We start from the raw sequence: 19,721 nt of genomic DNA, 5'->3' as shown, positions 1-19,721 counted from the left end.
GTCCAGATTGCAATGTGCAGGAAAAGTCCAGTTGACCTTGAAGAGGGAGAATACAGTGCATGTTGACTCTTCAGAGGAATTTAACTGCCAAGACATTTGCCACTGAGCACCTATGAACTGTGATCTTTCAAGTGCTTATAATGGGGCTAAATTTGGACAGATTTCAAGGAATGGCAAAAGACATGTCTTTGGTGCAACCACCACCGCCCTGCCAAATATTAAGTTCCTGCTCCACAGCTCAAAGGCCCCCAGCATGTTTTTAATATGGGCAAAATATCAATCACCCTTTTCCTCAGCCTTGTGTTGTGAAAGAGATGAAATGTTGTGTCTGAATTATCCTCCCAAACCTCCAAATTTCAGCTTATGGCAGGGGTACAAGTGGGCATAAAGCATTCTGGCCAAGACAGTTACACTTTTGCAAAGTTATGATGAGCAGCCAAAACCAGGTTCTGAGGAAGGGAAGAGTCAGAGTCAGAGGCCTTGCCCAAAGCCCGCGCTAGCAGCCCCCTCCACGTGTATTTGCCTAGAAAGACAAAGGCCAAGCACACTAGCATACAAAGCCTGCGATTCCCTTCCCGGGGAGCCGCGCTGACCTGCTGGCCAGGCCGCATTGTCCCTCTACTCCCGCGCCGCGCGCTGCAGGGCGGCCGCGCGCTAATTACACCGGGCCAATCAATCGCCGCGAGCCCCCCGCGGGCAGCTCCCGCCTCCCGCCCCCAGCTGGCCTGCCCGGCCCGGAGTTGCTGCGCGTCGGTAGGGCCCGTTGCCAAGGGCGGAGCTGCCCCGCCCCAGCTCTCCCGCTGCCGGGGGTGGCCGCCAGGGGGCTCGAGGCCGCCCACACAGCGGCAGCTCCACCCCCTCTCCCCGGCGACGCAGGGGCCGCGCTTGTTGCAGGGGAGCGGGCGAGAGGCGCGGGGCTGGGAGCCGAGAGCGAGGACCGCAGCGCGCAGGCCTCCGTGAGTATCCGCCCGGCGGGGGAGGAGGCTGCCGGGCCCCGGCGCTGCGAGCGGCTCCTGCTGGGTCCCCACAACGGGGGAGCCGCCGCCGGGCGGGAACTCGGCCCCCTGCTAACGAGGATGGGGGCTCGGCGGCTGCCGCTGCCCGGGAAGGGGCCCGTGGGACGGGGACGCCTCCGCTTGTGCCCCGCTCCCGCATCCTCCCCGATGGCCGCTGCTAGAGCCTTCACCTCCGCCTCCCCACACACCCACCTCCCCCAGTTCCGACGCCCGCGCGTCGATGTGCTCTGCCTCCCTCGCCACAGCCTCTTCCTCCGGGTGTGCATGTCCGGCCAGGGGAGACTGCCGGCTGCGCTCTCCTCAGCACCGCCCCATGCGCGGTAACTCTACAGGAAAAAACAGGACTATGTAGCACTTTAAAGACTAACAAGATGGATACAGGCATCTATAGGCAAAGGCACCGTGTAATTTACCAGGCCTTGGAAACTGAGAGATTGAAATTTTATTACATTTTAATGAGGTTGCTTTCCCCTGCATCCTCCACAAAGGTTTTACTGGTTTGTTACTGGAGTCCCTGCCTGGTGTCAGCTTAGTGTGGAGGTAGAGCTATATTTGCAGATCTTTTGCTTGCATGGAAAACATGAAATAAATCACACATCAATTAAATATCCATATTAACCATCTGCTTCGCCCTCCCCATCTGTGTTTTCAGCAAGTTATTTGATTTTGAATGGAAGTCAAAGCTTTTCCTTTAAATAATATCTAATTATCTGAATCCTTGAATGGTGCCTCAATTTAATGTCCTTAACAAGATTACTTATCTGATACTGCATTGTTTTGTGTTAACTGCTGGATTGCAGAATTGCTGAATTAATTGAGCTAGAAAAATGAGACAGGAAATCCATACAGAAGAATGACATTTTGATAGAGCTTAGTGAAATATGTTGGAAACTGCTTATATTAAATGGAGTTTGGTCATTGGGTCTAAATATTAACTCAGAAAACTAGAACATAGTTGTAGTATAATACTGATGAATAACTTACTCTTGGCGAGTTATACTCTCTCAAAAATATAATACATTTGGCCAGTGTTTCTCAAGGTCTTCCTGTGACTTTCAGAATTAAACAATTCTAACCCTCTCTTTTACATAATTCTATCTTCTTTGCTCTTATCAGTTCCAAAAAGTTGCGCGTAGTAATACAAGTTGGTATGTCCACTAACTGCTCTTCTGTTTTGTGTGGGATCTGTAAATTGATTGAGTAGTGGCTTGCTTAAACTTTGTATACATTATAGAAGTGTGTGTATACTCTTTTTGCACAAACAAAATAAAGAATAAAAATGCAAACTGTGGTCTTAGATGTGCACTGTTGGGCAAGCAAGTTAAGGAAGCGATTATGATTTAAACATAGTTAATATGGTTTGTACCCACACACTAACTCTTTTGAGGCACATTGCATAATAGTAGATAAGCCTTCCTAGAAGTTTTCATCTTCTGTTAAGCCAGTTTCAGCAAAACTGTTTTATGGTAACATGTAAAGGGCTAATCACAGTACTGTTAGTCCTTTGTCTCAGTCAATCCACAGCACAACATCAACTGCATAAGTATGATGATTACATCGAAATCAGAGAGTAAATATGAAGATTTGGTGCAATCACACATTCAGATAAATGCACCTATATTTGTTACATTTATTTTTAAAAGAATATAATGTATTCACTCGCATGAAACACACAGAGTTCTTATTTGGACAGCGATGAATAGAAAGATCTATTAAAAAGTTCCAAATGTATGTGTAACTATCCACGACAGCATACTCTTCAACCAGGGAAGTAGTTTGCTACGAAGAGAAAAAACAGCACATGTTTTGGCAATTTATTTTCTGTCTCTGCTATTCCATGATACATGTAATTAGTGCTTTTTTGTGTGATGGTACTAACTCCAGACACAGTACCGGCACCTGCAGTCAGCGCTTACCTGGAAAGAACGGAGTGTACCGGCACCTCTGTATGCAAATGTTCCACCCTGGCTTTTTTTTTCCCCCCCCTCAAAAACTTTTCCCCTGGAGTTCTAGCACCCCCCCTTTTTTGACCAAAAAAAGCACTGCATGTAATAAACTGGTGCAAGCTTATGCTTTCATAAGAATCTAATCCCTTTTCCTGCAGAAAAGTCTTAATGCTAATTAGTAACTCCAGAGAGTTGTCAATGGTGAAAGGGCATTTTCCACCAAAAATGAAATTAAACATTCTGTTTATAAGTTGAAAGAGACTAAAATGGTCATTACAGGTAGAAAATATTTCCAGTGTTTACATGCTAGATCTTGGCTTCAGAGTGGAGACTAGGAAATTTAAGTTATTTAGAGTCAGCTGTTGGAATGATAAGAACAGCCATACTGGGTTAAACCAAAGGTCCATGAAGCCCAGTATCCTGTCTTCCAACAGTGGCCAATGCCAGATGCCCAGAGGAAGTAAACAGAACAGGTAATTGTCAAACTATCGCTCCCCTGTCACCTGTTCCCAGTCTCTGGCAAACAGCAAGGGCACAATTCCTACCCATCCTGGCTAACAAGTATTGATGGACCTATTCTCCATAAATGTATCTAGTTCTTTTTTGAACCCTGTTGAAGTCCTGGTCTTCACAACATCCTCTGGCAAGGAGTTTTACAGGTTGACTGTATACCTACCGCGTGAAGAAATGTTTTAAACCTTGTTTGTTTTAAACCTGCTACCTATTAATTTCATTTAGTGACCCCCTAGTTCTTATGTTATGGGAAGAAGTAAATAATTTCCTTATTCATTTTCTTCATACCCATCATGATTTTGTAGACCTCTATCACACACCCCCTTAGTCTCCTCTTTTCTAAGCTGTTTCCCCCATGCTGCTGCTTGCCCCAGCATCCAGAACTATGTTTTTACCATTTCCTTTCCTTTCTTCACATATGTGCTTTCACACACATCTTAAAGTCTCAAAGAACAGAGTTCTCATCTTACAGACATTAGAAAACTTGCAAATATGGGGAGTGTAACAGTCTAAATGGTTAACTGATAAGCCTGCGCATATTGGTTACTGTTAACAGTTACATGCAGACTCCTGCCTCAGTACCGGGGAGCTGTCTGCCACCATGCACTGCTGCCTCTGTTACAGAGGCAGCAGTGCCAGTATTATGCACCGGGAGCCAGCTTTTAAGCTAGCTCTCAGTGTGCACTGGCTCCTGCCTGTGTAACCCACGTACCTAGTGTGGTTACAGTAATTACTCTTAACATTATACACATTACCACTGGTTTCACCAACTTTATACTGCCACAAGAAGTAGTCCGCCACTTGATTATTTTCGTGTTATTTCAGGGAATGGTCTTGTTGTTCAAAAAAGTTCCCTAAAAAAAATCGTGCTATTGCAAAAATGTGTAAAGCGGGCGCTTGTTAAATGAGTGATTACTGTACTGAGCAGTGCAAGTGGTACCTAGATCACAGTAACAGTTAAGATCAAGAGACTTCTACAGCATGGGCTGGGAGCCAGCTGGCTTTTAGCTCAGAGGGTAGAGATTCCTATACTCCACTTCAGAGGTCCCAGGTTCAAATCTGCCCAGTGGCAGTTACACCTGCAGTCTCACTCCCAGGGAGCTGATTGCCACCCTGTGCTGCTGCCTCTGTGTCAGTGGCAGCAGCATGGGGACAGTAGCTGGGAGCTGGTATGTGCCAGGAGGCGACATTTAAGCTGGTTCCTGGCACTCACCCATTCCTGCCAGTAGCCCTGCTTCCTGGGAGCTAGCTTTCACCTGGCATTGCTGCCTTTACATCAGAAACAGCAGCTCAGGGGCAGCTCCCAGGAGCCAGTGCATGCTTCTAGGAGCTGGCTTTTAAGACCACTCCCATCTCCACTCCCAGTGAGCCAGTTGCTACCCCACACTGTTGACTCTGGTACACAGCCAGCAGTGTGTGGCGGCAGCTGGCTTCCTGGGAGTGCGGTGGGAGCCTGCATGTAACTATTAACTGTAACCTATAAGCCCAGACTTATTGATTAACCATTTAAACAGTTATACTTTTATATCCGTAATTTGAAAATGTAAAAAACACCCACAAATATATAAACAAACAGTATTAATTATATGACTGTACAATTCGATTAATCATTTGACAGCTCTAATTTATAGTTCAACATGCATCACATTATAGCTTTATTAAGTCCTGCTCTTACAAGCCAGATTATCTCCTCCTTCCTTTTCACAGGAAAAGGAGGAATTCAGGAACTTCCCAGGAGTTGGAATTTTTACAATAAATTTTGAAATGGACCAATATGAAGATGTGTCAGAGGGTGAAGTGGACCACTCTTTCTTTGACAGTGATTTTGAGGAACAGCCGAAGAAAGAAGAAAATTCTGTTGCAGCTGATGGTGAAGAATGTAGTGAACCCACAGAAAAAGGAGGCATACACATAGATCAATCAGACTATGAAACAGAAACAAAACTGAGAAAGGAACAGAATGCTGAGGAGGAAAGTGAGGAGAAAAAGAGAGAGTCACTGAAGGAAAATTCCATAAATAGTGGTACTGACCATAGTGGAACTGCTTCGTCTCAATCAGTTTTTTTAAGTTCAGAGAATGCAAGTACCTCTGGTAGAAATCCTGTGTTAAATAGAAGAATACATGTAAACATTCCAGCTGGGATCCCCAAAATAGTTAGAGAAGGTGAGGAAGATTATTATACAGATGAAGAAGACAGTAGTGATGATGGCAAAAAACAAAGAGTTAGACCTAAATCAGCTAAGCAGGCCAGTGGCATAAAGAGAGTTAACAAAAAGTATACCAATATTAGCTCATCTTCCTCATCTTCCTCCTCTTCAAGTTCAGAAACAGATGGTTCAGATATGGATTCTGATAGCTGCATATCAGATTCATCACACTCTTCCTCAAAGAGAAGTATATGCAGCTTGGGTCTTCTGTCTCCAAGACAAAAATTCAGGCCAGGAATAAAGTCGGTGGAAGTAAAACCAAAACTTGGTGAATATGCAGAGGAGTCTGAAGATACAGTGACTGATGTAACACCTCTGTCAACACCAGACATCAGTCCCATCCAGTCTTTTGAACTTGCAGCATCAAATGATAAGAAACTGAAAGTAAAAAGACAGGAAAACGTGAGCCAAGAATTATATGGTAATTTTGAGGAATTTAGGTACAATACAAAATTATAAAGACAGGCTGGAAAATTGAGACCTCGTCTTACATCTGTATCTTTCTCACTAGATGCTGAGTTTGATCGCAAATATAATCAAAAGGTTTTGCATGATGCTGTGGACCTGAATCAGCTTTTGAAAGGTGATTTTTTTTCTTAAAATTTTTGCAAATTTATTTACAAAGTATGAGGTTTTCTGTGTCGAAGAGCTATGGCATTGAGCAGTGAAGTAGAAATTAAGGGGTTTTGTGTGTGCTGCTTTTTCTTTTAAAATTGGCTGCAGATCAAGTTGCATCAGTTTCAGAGATGCCTTATGGCAGTGGTCCCCAACCATTTAGAGCTGCCGGGCGCCAGGCTGTGGGGACACTCGCGTACCCGGGGGTGGGGCCAAACTTACGCCACACCCCCATGAGCCATGTGCTTAGGGCCAGCAACCCCATGCGCCATGTGGCCATGTGCGGGGCCGCCCATTCGCTGCAAGCCTGGGGCCGGCGCCCCCCATAGCCGTGCACCCAGAGTCTGCATCCCCCATAGCTGCGCGCCCGGGCGCAGGGAGGCCAATTCGCCGCATGCCCGGGGCTAGAGCCTCCCATAGCCATGCGCCCTGGGCCGGTGCTCCCCATGCGCCCGGGGCTGGTGCCGCGTATGTGTAGCATGCTTGGGGCCAGCACCGCGCATGAACCACATGCCTGGGGCGGGGCCAGCCCCAAGCACTTGGCAGGTGCACAGAAATGTCCCTGGCGCCTGTAGGCACCATGTTGGGAGCCACTGCCTTATGGCTTTGCTTGTGTGTGTGATAGCACATCAGGCTACCAGTGGACTAATGGAAGAAGTCCTTTAGCAAACTCTTCTGAGTAAGGGAATAAGTAGCGATGAGACAAATCCCCAAATAGGATCGATTGGTTCACAAATCCATTAACATTGTACTTTGATTTGTCAAATAACTCAAATAGCAAATGCTGTAAATTTTCTTTTAAAGATACCACACTTTTAATGTGGCAAATTGATCAAATTATGGACATTCTCAACTTTAAAATGCAACTCAGAATTTCACACAGCTATAAATAGCAAATATTTTACAAATACATTTTAATTACTGGTGTTCTGATGACTAATCTGATCAAATTACATTTCCTTTTAAATGTTAATATTTTTAATAACAACAAAAAACATATTTATATTGCCTTTGGCAAGAAGTTTTCATTTAAGCTTAAATTTCTCCTCCCCAGTAATTTTAGGAAATGCCTTTTATTATTGGTGAGGAGCCTAATGTTCTATTTGCTGTCCTAATCCTCAGCATTCCCAATTAATATCGTAGCATCGGATACTCTAGTTTGTATATACTCATTGCCTGGAGCTGTGCACCTGCTTTACCCAGTGGTTCCAGCCAGTCACTCATGATTGACTTGTAGACCATTGAGGCTCTGTCAGTTGATCTCTTCAGTCCCACATCTCTCCTTTCCCCCTTTGTTTTTCAGTAGCAGACACAGCTTTAACAAAGGGACCGCTGAACTCAGGAATACAGGCTGCAGTAGCCCCAGGCTGATTTGCTTGATGCTTTCTCAGCAGGGATTGTTGTCTTTTCTTTGAAAGGTGCTTAAAGGGACAGGAGGGTGGTGAGAGGAAAATCCACTCACTTCTGCAGGTGTTCAGCAAGGAGAGTGTAGGTTGGGAATGGTTATTACGTAGACAGCTACATGCATGTGTTTGTACAAGTTGAACGTCTCTAGTCTGACACTCTGGTCTGGCAACATCCATGGGTTCAGCATGTTTTTAGTTAGTTGGATGTCCACCTACCATGGGTGTAGTCAGGTCCCATAAAGTTTGTTACAGCCATCAGTCCTGTTCTTGGTGTTCTGTGCTGTTATTTGGCTCTAATTTACCCCTATATGTCTTCGATGAACCCAAAAAGCAGTGGAAGTGTTGGTAGTGCTGCTAGCCCATATTGATCTCCTATGGTTCTGCAAATTCTTTGGTTCAGCGCAGGTACAGGTTCTGAGGGTGCTGAATTAGAGATCTTCAACCTGTACCATGATGAGCTATATATGAGGCCACCACAACCAGACTTTTTATCAGCATATCCTCAGCAAAATAAGCTATGTAATCAAACTGCACATTTGCCTCCCACTCCCAGCCACACTCCTATTCCTCTGTTCCATATGATTCCTGCTTTCCTTTCATTCCCAGCACTCACTTTGCCTGCTCTCCTTCCTCTTCTCTAGGAGCCTGGCTCCCCATCTCCCATTCACAATAATCTACCTTCCCTTTGCTGACCCTACTCTCCATCAAACTTCTCCCTCTCCCCTTCTCCCCACCCTCTCCCCAAGCAGAGCTTCAGCTGTTTTTTTTTTTTTTTTCCCTCGTGGAGTGGTGTGGATAGACAACAGCCACAATGTACTCTGAACCTCCCCCAGCATGACAAACTAGGAAACCCCTCCCTTCTCCTTTTATGGAGCTCTAGGAGAGAACAGCACTGTGATCACAAAGTGGTGTCAAAGCTGTTCACATTTCTCCAGCAGGTTGAAGGGCCATTGCAATGACCATGCAGAGTAAGTGAGGGGCTAGATAATAAGCTCAGATGAGACCTGGCTCAGGGATTGGAAGACACACTGATTTCATAGACCAGTGGTTCCCAACCACCATTCCATGGATTGGTGGTGGGCCATGGCACTCTATCAGGCCATGTCTCCAGCTGCTAATGAGCCCCATCCATTGGGGAACACAGTTCCCAAAGTGTGCGCCTTTGCATCCACTAAAAATTCTCCTCCCATGGTGAGTGGCAGTGCGGGCTACCCCATGTGCTGTGGCTGGAGCCAGCCATGAACAGCCTCATCATGGTCCTGGTTCCACCTCTGGCAGCAGCCACATAGCCTGACCGGCGGAACTGTGTGGTGGGTGGCTGCTCTGAAGGCAGCCAGCCTGCGTGGCGGAGTAGGGCTGCTCTGGGGCAGCTGGGCCATGTGGTGAAACAGGGCTGCTTCAGGGGTGGCTGTGCCACATGGTGGAGCAAGGCTGCTCTGGGGGCAGCTAGGTCGCATGGCAGAGCAGGGCCGCCTGGCTATGTTGAGCCCTGGGAGCTGGCTCCAGGACTCCTTTGCGGGGCGGCCGGGGTTGAACAGGGGCCACCACTGCCAAGGCAGGTTGAGTGGAGTGAAGAGACAAGACAGGAGAAGCTCTCTGAGCTGGAGTCAGCACCTCACTGCTTACATCTCAGCCTCTCCCTGGCTTAGTCTCCCTCTTCCTTTTCTTTCCCTCCTTCTTCCTCTTGGCCACCACCCCCCTTCTCCTGCCCTGTCTGCTGTACCCTTTTGCCTCTCTCCAAAAATAAGTGAAAACCAGAACTATTCTGCAAAGCATGCCATCTGTTTCACAATGTATGATTTTGATCTTCCCATCCATACAATGACCTGTATTGTGTGCATACATATTCAGTGTAAAACAACATGTGATTGCTTTAAATTACCATAATGAATATGCAAATATTTCAGTGCTGGTCTGCCAAAAGTTTTTGAATGAGTTTGCCGGTCTGTGGTATAAAAAAAGGTTGGGAACTACTGTCATAGACAACTTCATCATTTGCTAGAAGCACCTTCTCCTGCCCCCTTACCTTTGGGTTACTACTGCCCCTTCCCCATACTCTTGGCCCTCTGTGTCCGGCTGCCTCTCATCCACTTATCCCTCAGTTTTTGCTACTCCTATCCTCCCCCCTTCTCTTGGGACCCCTCATTTTCATCATTCCTGCTACTGCTGTCTTCACCCTGCCCTTTTACCCTTTTGCTGTTGATTCCTCCGACCCTTTGCTGTCCCCACCGTTGATTAGCCGCCTCCTGATGCTACCGTCCCTGGCCACTGCCTCCTCTCCTTCTGACTACACTGTGATCTTGTTTGGGAAGACTGCTGATGGTTGGGAGGCTAAATGGGTATCTGATGAGATTTGGTCCAGCTGCTGTGGCAAGTGGTGGATCTGGCCAGCAAGAAGGTATTTTGTGAGTATAGCCCCCACAGCCTCAGGAAGAGAGGCGAGGCTGCTTGCATAGAGTGCCTCTTTGCATTCAGCAGAGAGATCCAGGATGAGAGAGGAGCCGGGGATTATAACAAATTGACTAACCAGCTGCCAGGAGAAGTTGGGGCTGCTGCCTGAGAGCATTGAGGAGAAGGTGCTGCCTCGGCTAGGAGCACAGATGGAGTTAGGCAACAGCCCAGACCACCCCATTACAGGGCTTGTGATCAAGCAAATTCCACCAAGCCAATGGCATGCCCACCCATACAGACATTTCCCTTGGGTCTTCAGCCTGAGAGGCAGCCATCCTGCATGCTAGGGAGCAATGACTGGGCAAAGCCCTGCTTCCCACAAGCATTTTGGTGGGGGGCGCGTTCCTTGGCCTTGGGTCTTGCTCAGCACCCACATCCCCACCTGATCCCAACACTTTGCCAGAGCATGGAGCCCTCTCCCAGAGACAGTACCCTGTGCCACCTTCTATACCCCAACACTCTGTCCCAGCCAGGAGCCCTCTCCTGCACCCAAATTCCTTTCCAGAGCTTGCACCTCTCACGCATTCCTGCTCCCAAATCTGTTGGTCCTGGCCCAGAGCCTGCACCCCCTGTTCAGCCCAGTGAAAGTGAGTGAGGATGGGGGAGAGCAAGTGATGGGGAGCGGGGGAATGGAGTGAGCGGGGTGGAGTAGATCCTGTGTTTCCCTGACGTTTAAAAAGTTATCTTGGGCATAAAAAGGTTGGAGACCACTGCTGTAGTACAAAAGGAGAAAAGCTATGTAAAGAGCATGACATTCAAGCAGTAGACTTTGTTGAAACAAACAGCTGTATCTAATGGTAAGTGAAGCGGATGGTTTGGCTTGTATGTACTGTAATGGACTACACTGTAAAATAACTTATATGGTTTAAGTGACTGTTTCAGTTTGAGGATATAGAACATGAATATTGGTCCAAATTTATAGCCGCTCACAAGGATTTTCCTCATGCAGTGTGCCATTAGTATGTATTTCTATAAAAAGGCAAACCATTACATATGATTATAGTATGGGAAATATCGATTTATTTATTTTAAACAAATTCAAAGCACATTTAGCTAGTAGAATAAATCTTTCCATTCTCTCACATCTGTAATGCTTTTTGCTATAGGAACACAATTTTCAATGTGTAAGCAGTCAAATGTATATAGTTGGGATTAAATCAGAGCGATGGAAACCAAGTAATTTGTACTGAGAAGACAACTTTATTCCTGTTATGTCAATTGCTTTTGAACTTCTGTAAGGAAGGTACTACTGGACAGTTCTGTGATTGATTTTTTTTAAAAAAGATGTAATTTAAAAATATATGAGAGTCCAAAAGTCTGAATGAGAGAGAACTTCAGAATGATGGATGACAACAGGTGACTACTTCTCAGGGTATGTCCTGTCTGAAATTAAAAAGCTGCTTTTGGCCTATTCCAGCTGTCTCAGGCTTGTAGGGCTCAGACTACGGTGCCGTTTGATTGCTGTGCAAATATTTGGGATCCAGGACCCTGAGGAGTGGGAGGGTCCCAGAGCTCATGTTGTAGCTTGATCTTGCATAACAGTACCCACTCTTCAGCTGCTTCTTCCCCCCCAACTACTGTGCATCTCCTGCCCTTTGCGTTGGAGCTGCCCCCTCCCTCACCTGGAGTCTCCTGCTTGCTGGGCAGAACAGGAAAGGGAGAAGAGGGGGCCCTGATATCAGGATGCCCCCCCTTCTACCCTTTATTCTATTTCCAGAGAACAGATGGGGGGAGGGGACACAACAGGACTTGGGATGGAGGGAGTTTGCTGGCTGCTTTTGGGAGTGGCGCAGGGCCAGGGCAGGGGAGAGCCTGCCTTAGCTCCACTGCACCACCATCCAGAAGCTACCTGAGGTAAGCAGTACCCAGCTGGAGCCAGCTCCAAACCCCTGCCCTAGTCATGAACCCCCTCCTACACTCCAAGCACTAGCCCTGAGCCCGCTGAACCCAAACTCGCTTACAGAGCCTGTACCCTGAACCTCATCCTGCACCTCAACTTGATGCCCCAGGCTCAGACCAGAGCCCCTCTCACACTCTTAATTCCTTAATCCAAGACCAGAGCCTTCACCCCAACCTTCTGCCCCAACCTGGTGAAAGTGAGGAAGGATGGGGGAGGGAGGATGGATGGAGTGAGCAGGGGCAGGGCCTTGGAGAGGGGGCACAAAGGAGGTGGACAAGGGTATTTGGGTTTGAGGTAGATCTTGGATCGCACTTAAATTCTAAAAGGGATCTCATGCTTAGAAAGGTTGGAGACGACTGCATTAGGGTGACCATATTTACAAAAATAACATCAGAACACCATTTGGGGCTGGATGGAGCCAAAATCCCTTAGCCCAGACCAGATCCTGTGCCCCAACCCTCTGCCCCTGTCTGGTGAAAGGGAGGGAAGTATGGGAGAGGGAGGGAGGACAGAGTGAGCAGGGGCAGAGCCTCAGAGAAGGGATGAGGAGGAGGCCAGGGCAAGGGTATTTGGGTCTGAAATAGATCTCAGATTGCACTTACATTAAAAAAGTGATCTTGTACTTGAAAGGTTGGAGACCACCGATCTAAATTACTAATGAATTAGTTTCAATGAGGTAGGTGAGGTAATATCTTTTATTGGGTCAACTTCTGTTGGTGAGACAGACAAGTTTTTGAGCTTACTCGGGCTCTTTAGGTCTGGGAAACTTAGAGTGTCACAGCTAAGTAGGGTGTGTGTTGGTTCTCAGTTCGATAAAATGGCGGGAGTCCCAGAGGCTTAAAGCCAAATACCCAGTGAAAATACCAAACGATGGCAAGATAGCAAGTTTTAACAAAGAAGGAATGATTTATTAAACTGAACAACTTAAAACGAGCAATTACCTAATATTTGCCACAAAACAATTGAACCACAACAGTTTTTAAAACTCTAAGTTACAGCTAAATCAAATATATACACATTTCAAAAACTGTTTCTTTAACACTGACAATAGCAAAGGTAAAAGTTACAACTGAGCAATATATTTTCTATTGTGTCTCTTTTAAACTACTTAAACAGTGAGGGTAAATTAAATACTTACGAACTCAGCAACAACAACAACACAAAGACACAAGGAATCGGAGCATGCTTAAGATTCGTATCCCCCTTTTTAAATTCGGTGGGTGGTAGGCGGCCTTTTCAGTCCTAAGCCAGACTCTGATTCAGTCTTCTAATTGACTTTCCGATAAGCAAAAGCTGATTGGATCGTCGACATACTAAAAAGCTAGCTGCTTCCCCTCCACTTGCTGCTCCTTGCAGAAAGAGGCAGCAAGGAGGAGAGGGGGAGAAGAGGGAGTACTGGGGGGAGCCAACTTAAAAGCCAGTTCCGTCCGGCTCCATTGGAGGGGGCAGAGGCACAGCAGTGGCATTCCAACTTTGAAATGTACAAGAGTCCCCGCTAAGGCTATTGTACATTTCCAAGTGGAAGCCCCATATGGAGCCTGGAGCCAGCAGGGCTCTTGTGTATTTCAAAGATTGAAACACTTCATTGAGTCTGGGACCAGCGGGGAGTCCTGCTGGGGCTCTTGTACATTTCAAAGGCAGAACACTGTGCTAGTCCTTATCGACTAATTGAATAGTTGATGGAAATCCCTTTGACTATTCAATTAATTAATCAAAATTTAACATCCCTAACTTAAAGCAAGAGCATGTGAAGTGAGGTATGTGTAGATTGCATACAACATGTGAGAGCCATGTGTTCCAGCTGCAGTCAGAGCCGCTATGGTTCAGTCCGCACATCCTGCAAATTCTAGGTTTGCAAGCGCAATTGGCAAAATTACAGTATCCTAGAGACCATCTTGGTTACAGCAATCTTGTGGCCCACTGAGATGGAGGGCCACTCATGCAGCCTACTCACTATCCTAAATTGCCCATCACTTACTTACAGAATCTTAGCTTCATATATTTTTCCTCAAAACAATTTGTAACTTTAAATAGTAAACCAAGCATGAGCTAGAGTTAATCATTTTATTCTCAGACTGAGAATATTGCTTAGAAGTTAGAAGACATTCTTCTTTTTCCCCATCTAGCACCCCTCCAGGAACTTTATAGATTCATGTAATTGCAACCAGAAAGATTGGTTAATATCTCTAATTAATCTTTTAAAATAAAATGTTCAGTGTAGGATAAAATTTGACTTAAGTTTCCACTTCCTACCTTCAGTTTGCAGCTTGGGGAGTGCTTTTGCCCACCTCCAAAAGAGTGCTTGCTAGTATGAACTCCAAATCTGTGCTTAATATCTGCACAGATTTATTTTGTTTCTAGGTTGTATTCAAGATTCTGTCATAGATTATTAGTCCTGAATGGTCTCACATAATTGATTCCAGACAGGACCAAATTCTGTGACAGCAAAGATCTTCTGGATAATTTTTAAAAGTATGAACATTATGTGATTTAGCAGCTGGGCTGTCTCCTTTGAGAACCCTATGCCGTTAGAGGAGAGGGGAGCAAATTATGGTCTGTGGGCCACATCCATCCCATCAGACCCTTCAGTCTGGCCTCTGAGCTCCTGACATGGAGTGGGATCAGAATAGTTTTGCCAGGAGGAGTTAACCCAAGTCCTGAGCGCGTGGCTATAGCTATGGGTGGCGTGATCGGACTGGGGGGGGATGTTCCAGAGGATTGCATGGGTAGGCAGATGAGGGCAGTTGGTTCTGGGAAAGGTCAGGGAGAAGGGAAGGAGTTTGGATAGGGTCAGCGGTAGGGCCAGATCTGGCTGTTTAGGGAGGCACAATCTCCGCCACCACCACCCAGCCCTCCATACAGCTTCTATGCCCTATGTGGCCCTCAGGCCAAAAAGTTTGCCCACCCCTGTTTTTAAAGTCTAGTGATCTTATGTGAGGTTTATTTGCATAGTTTAGTGTTTGTTTTTATATTTTCTGGCTGGTCCAGCTGATTGGTCTGTGGATCTCTGCAACAACTGCAGTGGGTACTAAAACAAATATAAAAACTTAGGGCTGTGTTGGTTCAAAATCAAGATTATTAATTCTGAGAAGAAGATATCAAAAATGAGTTTAAGGATGAGATTACTTATGGCATTCCATTATGATACAGTACTGATGTCATTATGCTAATTCAACATTATGACATATTGACAGTAAGGTTTATCGTTAGCATTTTAGTGCTGGACAGAACATGTCCATACTATATGAAATTTGAAATATCAGGATGAGGAAGAATTTAGGCCATTAGCTACTGAAGGAGAACAGGTGACAGGAAATTGATCATATTTAAGGAAAAACATTGAATAAAGTTTTTAAAAATAAACCCATAACTTAGATGGGTGGGGAAAAACGGATATTCAGACCGGTGGTCTTCATCTACTGATTGATATAAAATGGGTCTTTCATTGTTGGGGCCAAATTTAGAGATTGTAAGCTCTTTGTGGCAGGAACTCCCAATCTCTCTGCGGTGGCCATCCCAAGAGGGACCCAGTCCTCACTAAAGCCTTTTGATGCTACTTAGAAATGTACTAAGCTATTATTTATATTGGTGTATGTCAATTCCCTTATCTTTCATAGGGAAGCTGTGTTAATTCTGACAGTGCTTGTGGTTTTGCAACTAATATTACAGAGTTCATAGTAGGAATGTAAAATCCCATTTAACTGGCACCCCTGCACAGGGATGGGAGCTGGCAGCTCTGGGGCAGGCCTTGCCCTTGGCGGACCATGGGCAGGGGGCCACACCAAGTAGCAGGTAACTGGTTCACATGCCTAGAGTATAGTATATATAGTTTTCCTGTATAAGAGTTTCATGCATGGACATTACTTCTATTTTGGTTTTGTGTCAAACTAATCTACATATTTTATAGAAAATTAGAATAAGAGCTAAAATATTACATTTAAAATTTGAAACTCTGAATGTGTGAGCTGCATTATGTTTTCTGTTGTAATCTGGAAACAGATTTATCAAACAGGAAATAATAAAATAAGCTATGGAAAAAATCGAGAGGCAAGAATACTTTTGGCATTGTCTGAAAAAGAATTTCCACATTTACTCTCTATGCCCCCAACTAATTTGGAATTGTGGGAATTTTTCTTAAGCTACTTTTCTGTACCCTACTTAAATTGAGTGTTGGTTGTCACTGAAAGGCACTAAGATTGCACAAATAAAGGAGACACTGAGCATAGGACTGGAGCTATGCCACTCACTTACTCTGTGGCCTTAGGCAGGTCACTTGATTTTCTATAGGTCAAAGTTTATGCTGACTAATGCCAGGAATATTTCACCTGAAATGTCATAGGGCATGAAGAAATTGTAGTGAGCGTAAAATCAGAATTTAACCGTTTGTGTCCTTATCTTTTAAACCAGGTTGATACAAGACAGCTTGCTGTAAAGATTAATGAATAAATTCTTTCTTGTGTATTTTCTGTTCTTGTAGTATGGGACACAAAATGATGCCATGAATAGAGTATTGAACTACTAGTTGAGAGATCTGGACTCTATCCTTGGTGTTGCCACTGACTTGGTACATATCCTTTGGCAAGTCATTTAATTTATCCTGCATTTCAGATACTTCATCTGTAAAATAGGGATTGTACATACCTTATTCTTAATTCACTATCTGAGCTTAGTACCATTATGTAACTTAAAGGTCCACTTGTTTAAAAAAAAAACTGTTATGGAAGATGATGATGGTATAGTGCTGCAAATTTGACTACGACATTCAGCTGAACACATTGGAGCTGTTTACACCCGTTACTATGGCTTTTTCTCCAGAAAACAGAATTTATCTTTTCATAATCAAATGTTCAAGATTTATTCATAGGACTTCTCCATTAAATTATATGATAGGTGTTCCCAACCATGCTAAGCAAGTGCGTTTGCTGGACGATGGTGATTTGAGTCTGTTCAGCAAGAGTAACATTCCTTTAATCCCATTCAGATTTAAATAGACTATTTAAAAAAACGTATTATACTCTTAGGCTGCGTCTAGACTGGCATGATTTTGTGCAAATACTTTTAACAGAAAAGTTTTTCCGTTAAAAGTATTTGTGCAAGAGAGCGTCTAGACTGGCATGTGCCTTTGCGCAAAAGATTTGCTTTTGCGCAAAAGCATCCGTGCCAGTGTAGACACTCTCTTGCGCAAGAAAGCTCCGATGGCCATTTTAGCCATCGGACTTTCTTGCGCAAGAAATTAACATTGCTGTCTACACTGTCCTTCTTGCGCAAGAATACTTGCGCAAGAGGGCTTATCCCTGAGCAGGAGTGTCAGAGTATTTGTGCAAGAACCACTGATTTTGTACCTTACAAAGTCAGTGTTCTTGCCCAAATACTCGCAGCCAGTGTAGACAGGTGGCAAAATTTTGCGCAAAAGTGGCCGGTCTAGATGCAGCCTTAGATTTAGAAATCACTGTCATCGGATTAGGTTGCAGACTTGGAGGTAAAAGGGCATACATCAGGTTACATTATGAAAATTGTCTTCCTATTTTGAACAACTAAAAACTTTAGGATCTCTTCTTAAATTGTAAAAGAGAATTTTAGACCTCCCTAAAAATGCGTATTTTCTGATGTCTGAAGGGATTTTATGGTCTTCTGTGTAAGATAAATGAATAAACATCAGTTTTGTTTTTGAAGTTTTGTTTTTTTAATCATGCAAGGCTTATTCAAAAATGTATTTCCTTTTTTTCATTGATGCATATAAAATCAATTGTCTTGTAATAAATCAAACAAATATTTTCAAGAAGTAGGATTTAGACTGATAGCATCAAGTGTTTATGTAGGACTGCATGTTTAATCTGTCATTACATTTGTAGTATACATATGTTTTTCAGATCTAAGCACTAGTATTATTTTGCAAGGCCTGTTCTACAATTACAGTTACAGTGTTTTAACAAAATCAGTACAATGTTGCACTAGTTAAACAGGCATAGTTTCTGTTTGTAGAAAATCCCTGTCAGTCTTTATGGGTGAACTTTGGAGAGGGAAGTGAACGGAAGGGAATATGATCTCTAGAATGTCTGCAGTCCACCAAAGCCAGAATTTGGTGACCTTTGGGGCATGATACAAGGCAAATAACTTTTGATTAATTGGCCAGGGATTAGAAGAGAGTCTGGCATTTTGAGGCCATGCTGACTGGCCAGTGTGATAGCTAGCTGCCTTTTTAATAGGTTTAATTTTTGTCAGTTAATAACAGGACTATCAAAAAAAAAATCTCCCTGTGGATCATGTTATGGAGAAAATGATCTTGCAGCTTCTCAATGAATCTTCACAGTGTTGTCTTGAAATTAAATAATTCCGTTACATCTCTTTTTCATTTTTACTCTAGTGTTAGTAGTTTACTATTTAGCATTCCATTTCTTTGCACCCTTTCCATTCAGTTCTTTCCCATGTAAAGGGTGGTATTCTTGTGTTTAAAGCCCTGTACTGGCATTGAGGTGGTCTGGTTTGTATAGTTGGATCTGCTACAGACTTTCTATACAATTATGATCATATTACTAAATTGGGAGGGGGGGGGAGGAGTTGGTACCACACAGGGCTATTGTGAGGACAATAAAATTAATGTTTTATGAGTATTTATGTTTGTCTTACCAAAATGGTCCATTTTGGACTATTTCATGGTCATAGGATTTTAAAAAATAATACATTTCATTATTTCAGCTATTGCATCTGAAATGTTGTAATTATAGGGATCCCTACCCACAAAGGAGTTGTGCGGGATCACAAGGTTGATATAGGGAGAATATTGTTATCCTTACTTCTGTGTTTGTCTGCTGGCTAGGATCCCAGCTCTGAAGGCAGAGCCACCAGCAGTAGCAGTGCAGACATAAGGATGGCATTGCCAGCTTTCTGCACTGTTGCCTGCAAAGCTGGGCCCTCAGAAGCTACCACTCTCTAGCCACCCAACTCTGTAGGCAGCTCAGAAATAAGGGCAGCAGTACTGCAATCCCAGTTGAATAACCTTGTAACCACCTTGCAGCTCCCTTTTGGGTAATATCCCCAATTTGAGAAATACTGGTCTCCCCCATGAAATCTGTATAGTGCAGATTGTGTACTTTTCTGGGAGTTTTCCAGACCAGGGAAGGTCTGGTGGGGTTGGATGGGTCCGGCCTCTTCACTGGGCTCATCTCCCCAGCTACCTGGCTCCAGTTCCCTTGGGCTTCCTGGCTCTGGAGGCCCTGGGAGCTCCAGCGGCAGCTGTTCCAGTGCTTTCAGCCCTGCCAATACTTGCAGCTCCACTGGCTGTGGGCTCTGCAGCCCTCCCCCTTCCTGGCCCTGTGGGCTATGGCCCCTTTGCCCTGTGGACTCGAGGCTCCACTGGCTTCCTAACCCACTGCAAGCTCTGCTCACCACTAAGGATGTAAAAGACTAGTCAACTGGTCAACTATCCAATAAGCATTTGCGGCATTTTAAAGGGGCAGCCTGCACACAGCTGATGATCATTCCTCCAGAACCCGGGATCAGCTGAGGAGTCCCCAGTTGACCCCAGGTTCCAAGGAAGTGCCATGCAGACTTCCCACTGGCCCCAGGCTATAGGCGGAGTTTCACATTCCTCCTTTGAAATGTACAAGAGCCCCAGCAGGACTTGTACAGGAAGCCAGCAAGGGTCTTGTACATTTAAAAGGAGGAA

At 44.7% G+C, this 19,721-nt stretch overlaps 1 protein-coding gene across 1 annotated transcript in view; it reads left to right on the top strand.

Moving 5' to 3' along the window:
- Window positions 1-5,239: 5,239 nt before the first annotated feature.
- The window catches only part of CFAP97 (cilia and flagella associated protein 97), a 48,766-nt gene continuing 34,284 nt past the window's right edge, over window positions 5,240-19,721 (top strand). The window contains exons 1-2 of the mRNA XM_014576240.3: window positions 5,240-6,104; window positions 6,195-6,266. Of these exons, the coding sequence (XP_014431726.2) occupies window positions 5,240-6,104; window positions 6,195-6,266 (937 nt within the window). The remainder of the gene's footprint in view (window positions 6,105-6,194; window positions 6,267-19,721) is intronic.

This window comes from Pelodiscus sinensis, chromosome 5 (genome assembly GCF_049634645.1).
Source record: "Pelodiscus sinensis isolate JC-2024 chromosome 5, ASM4963464v1, whole genome shotgun sequence".
Lineage (NCBI taxonomy): Eukaryota > Metazoa > Chordata > Testudines > Trionychidae > Pelodiscus > Pelodiscus sinensis.
The sequence above is the reverse complement of the archived record's forward strand: the minus strand, read 5'-3'. Positions and strand labels throughout refer to the sequence as shown.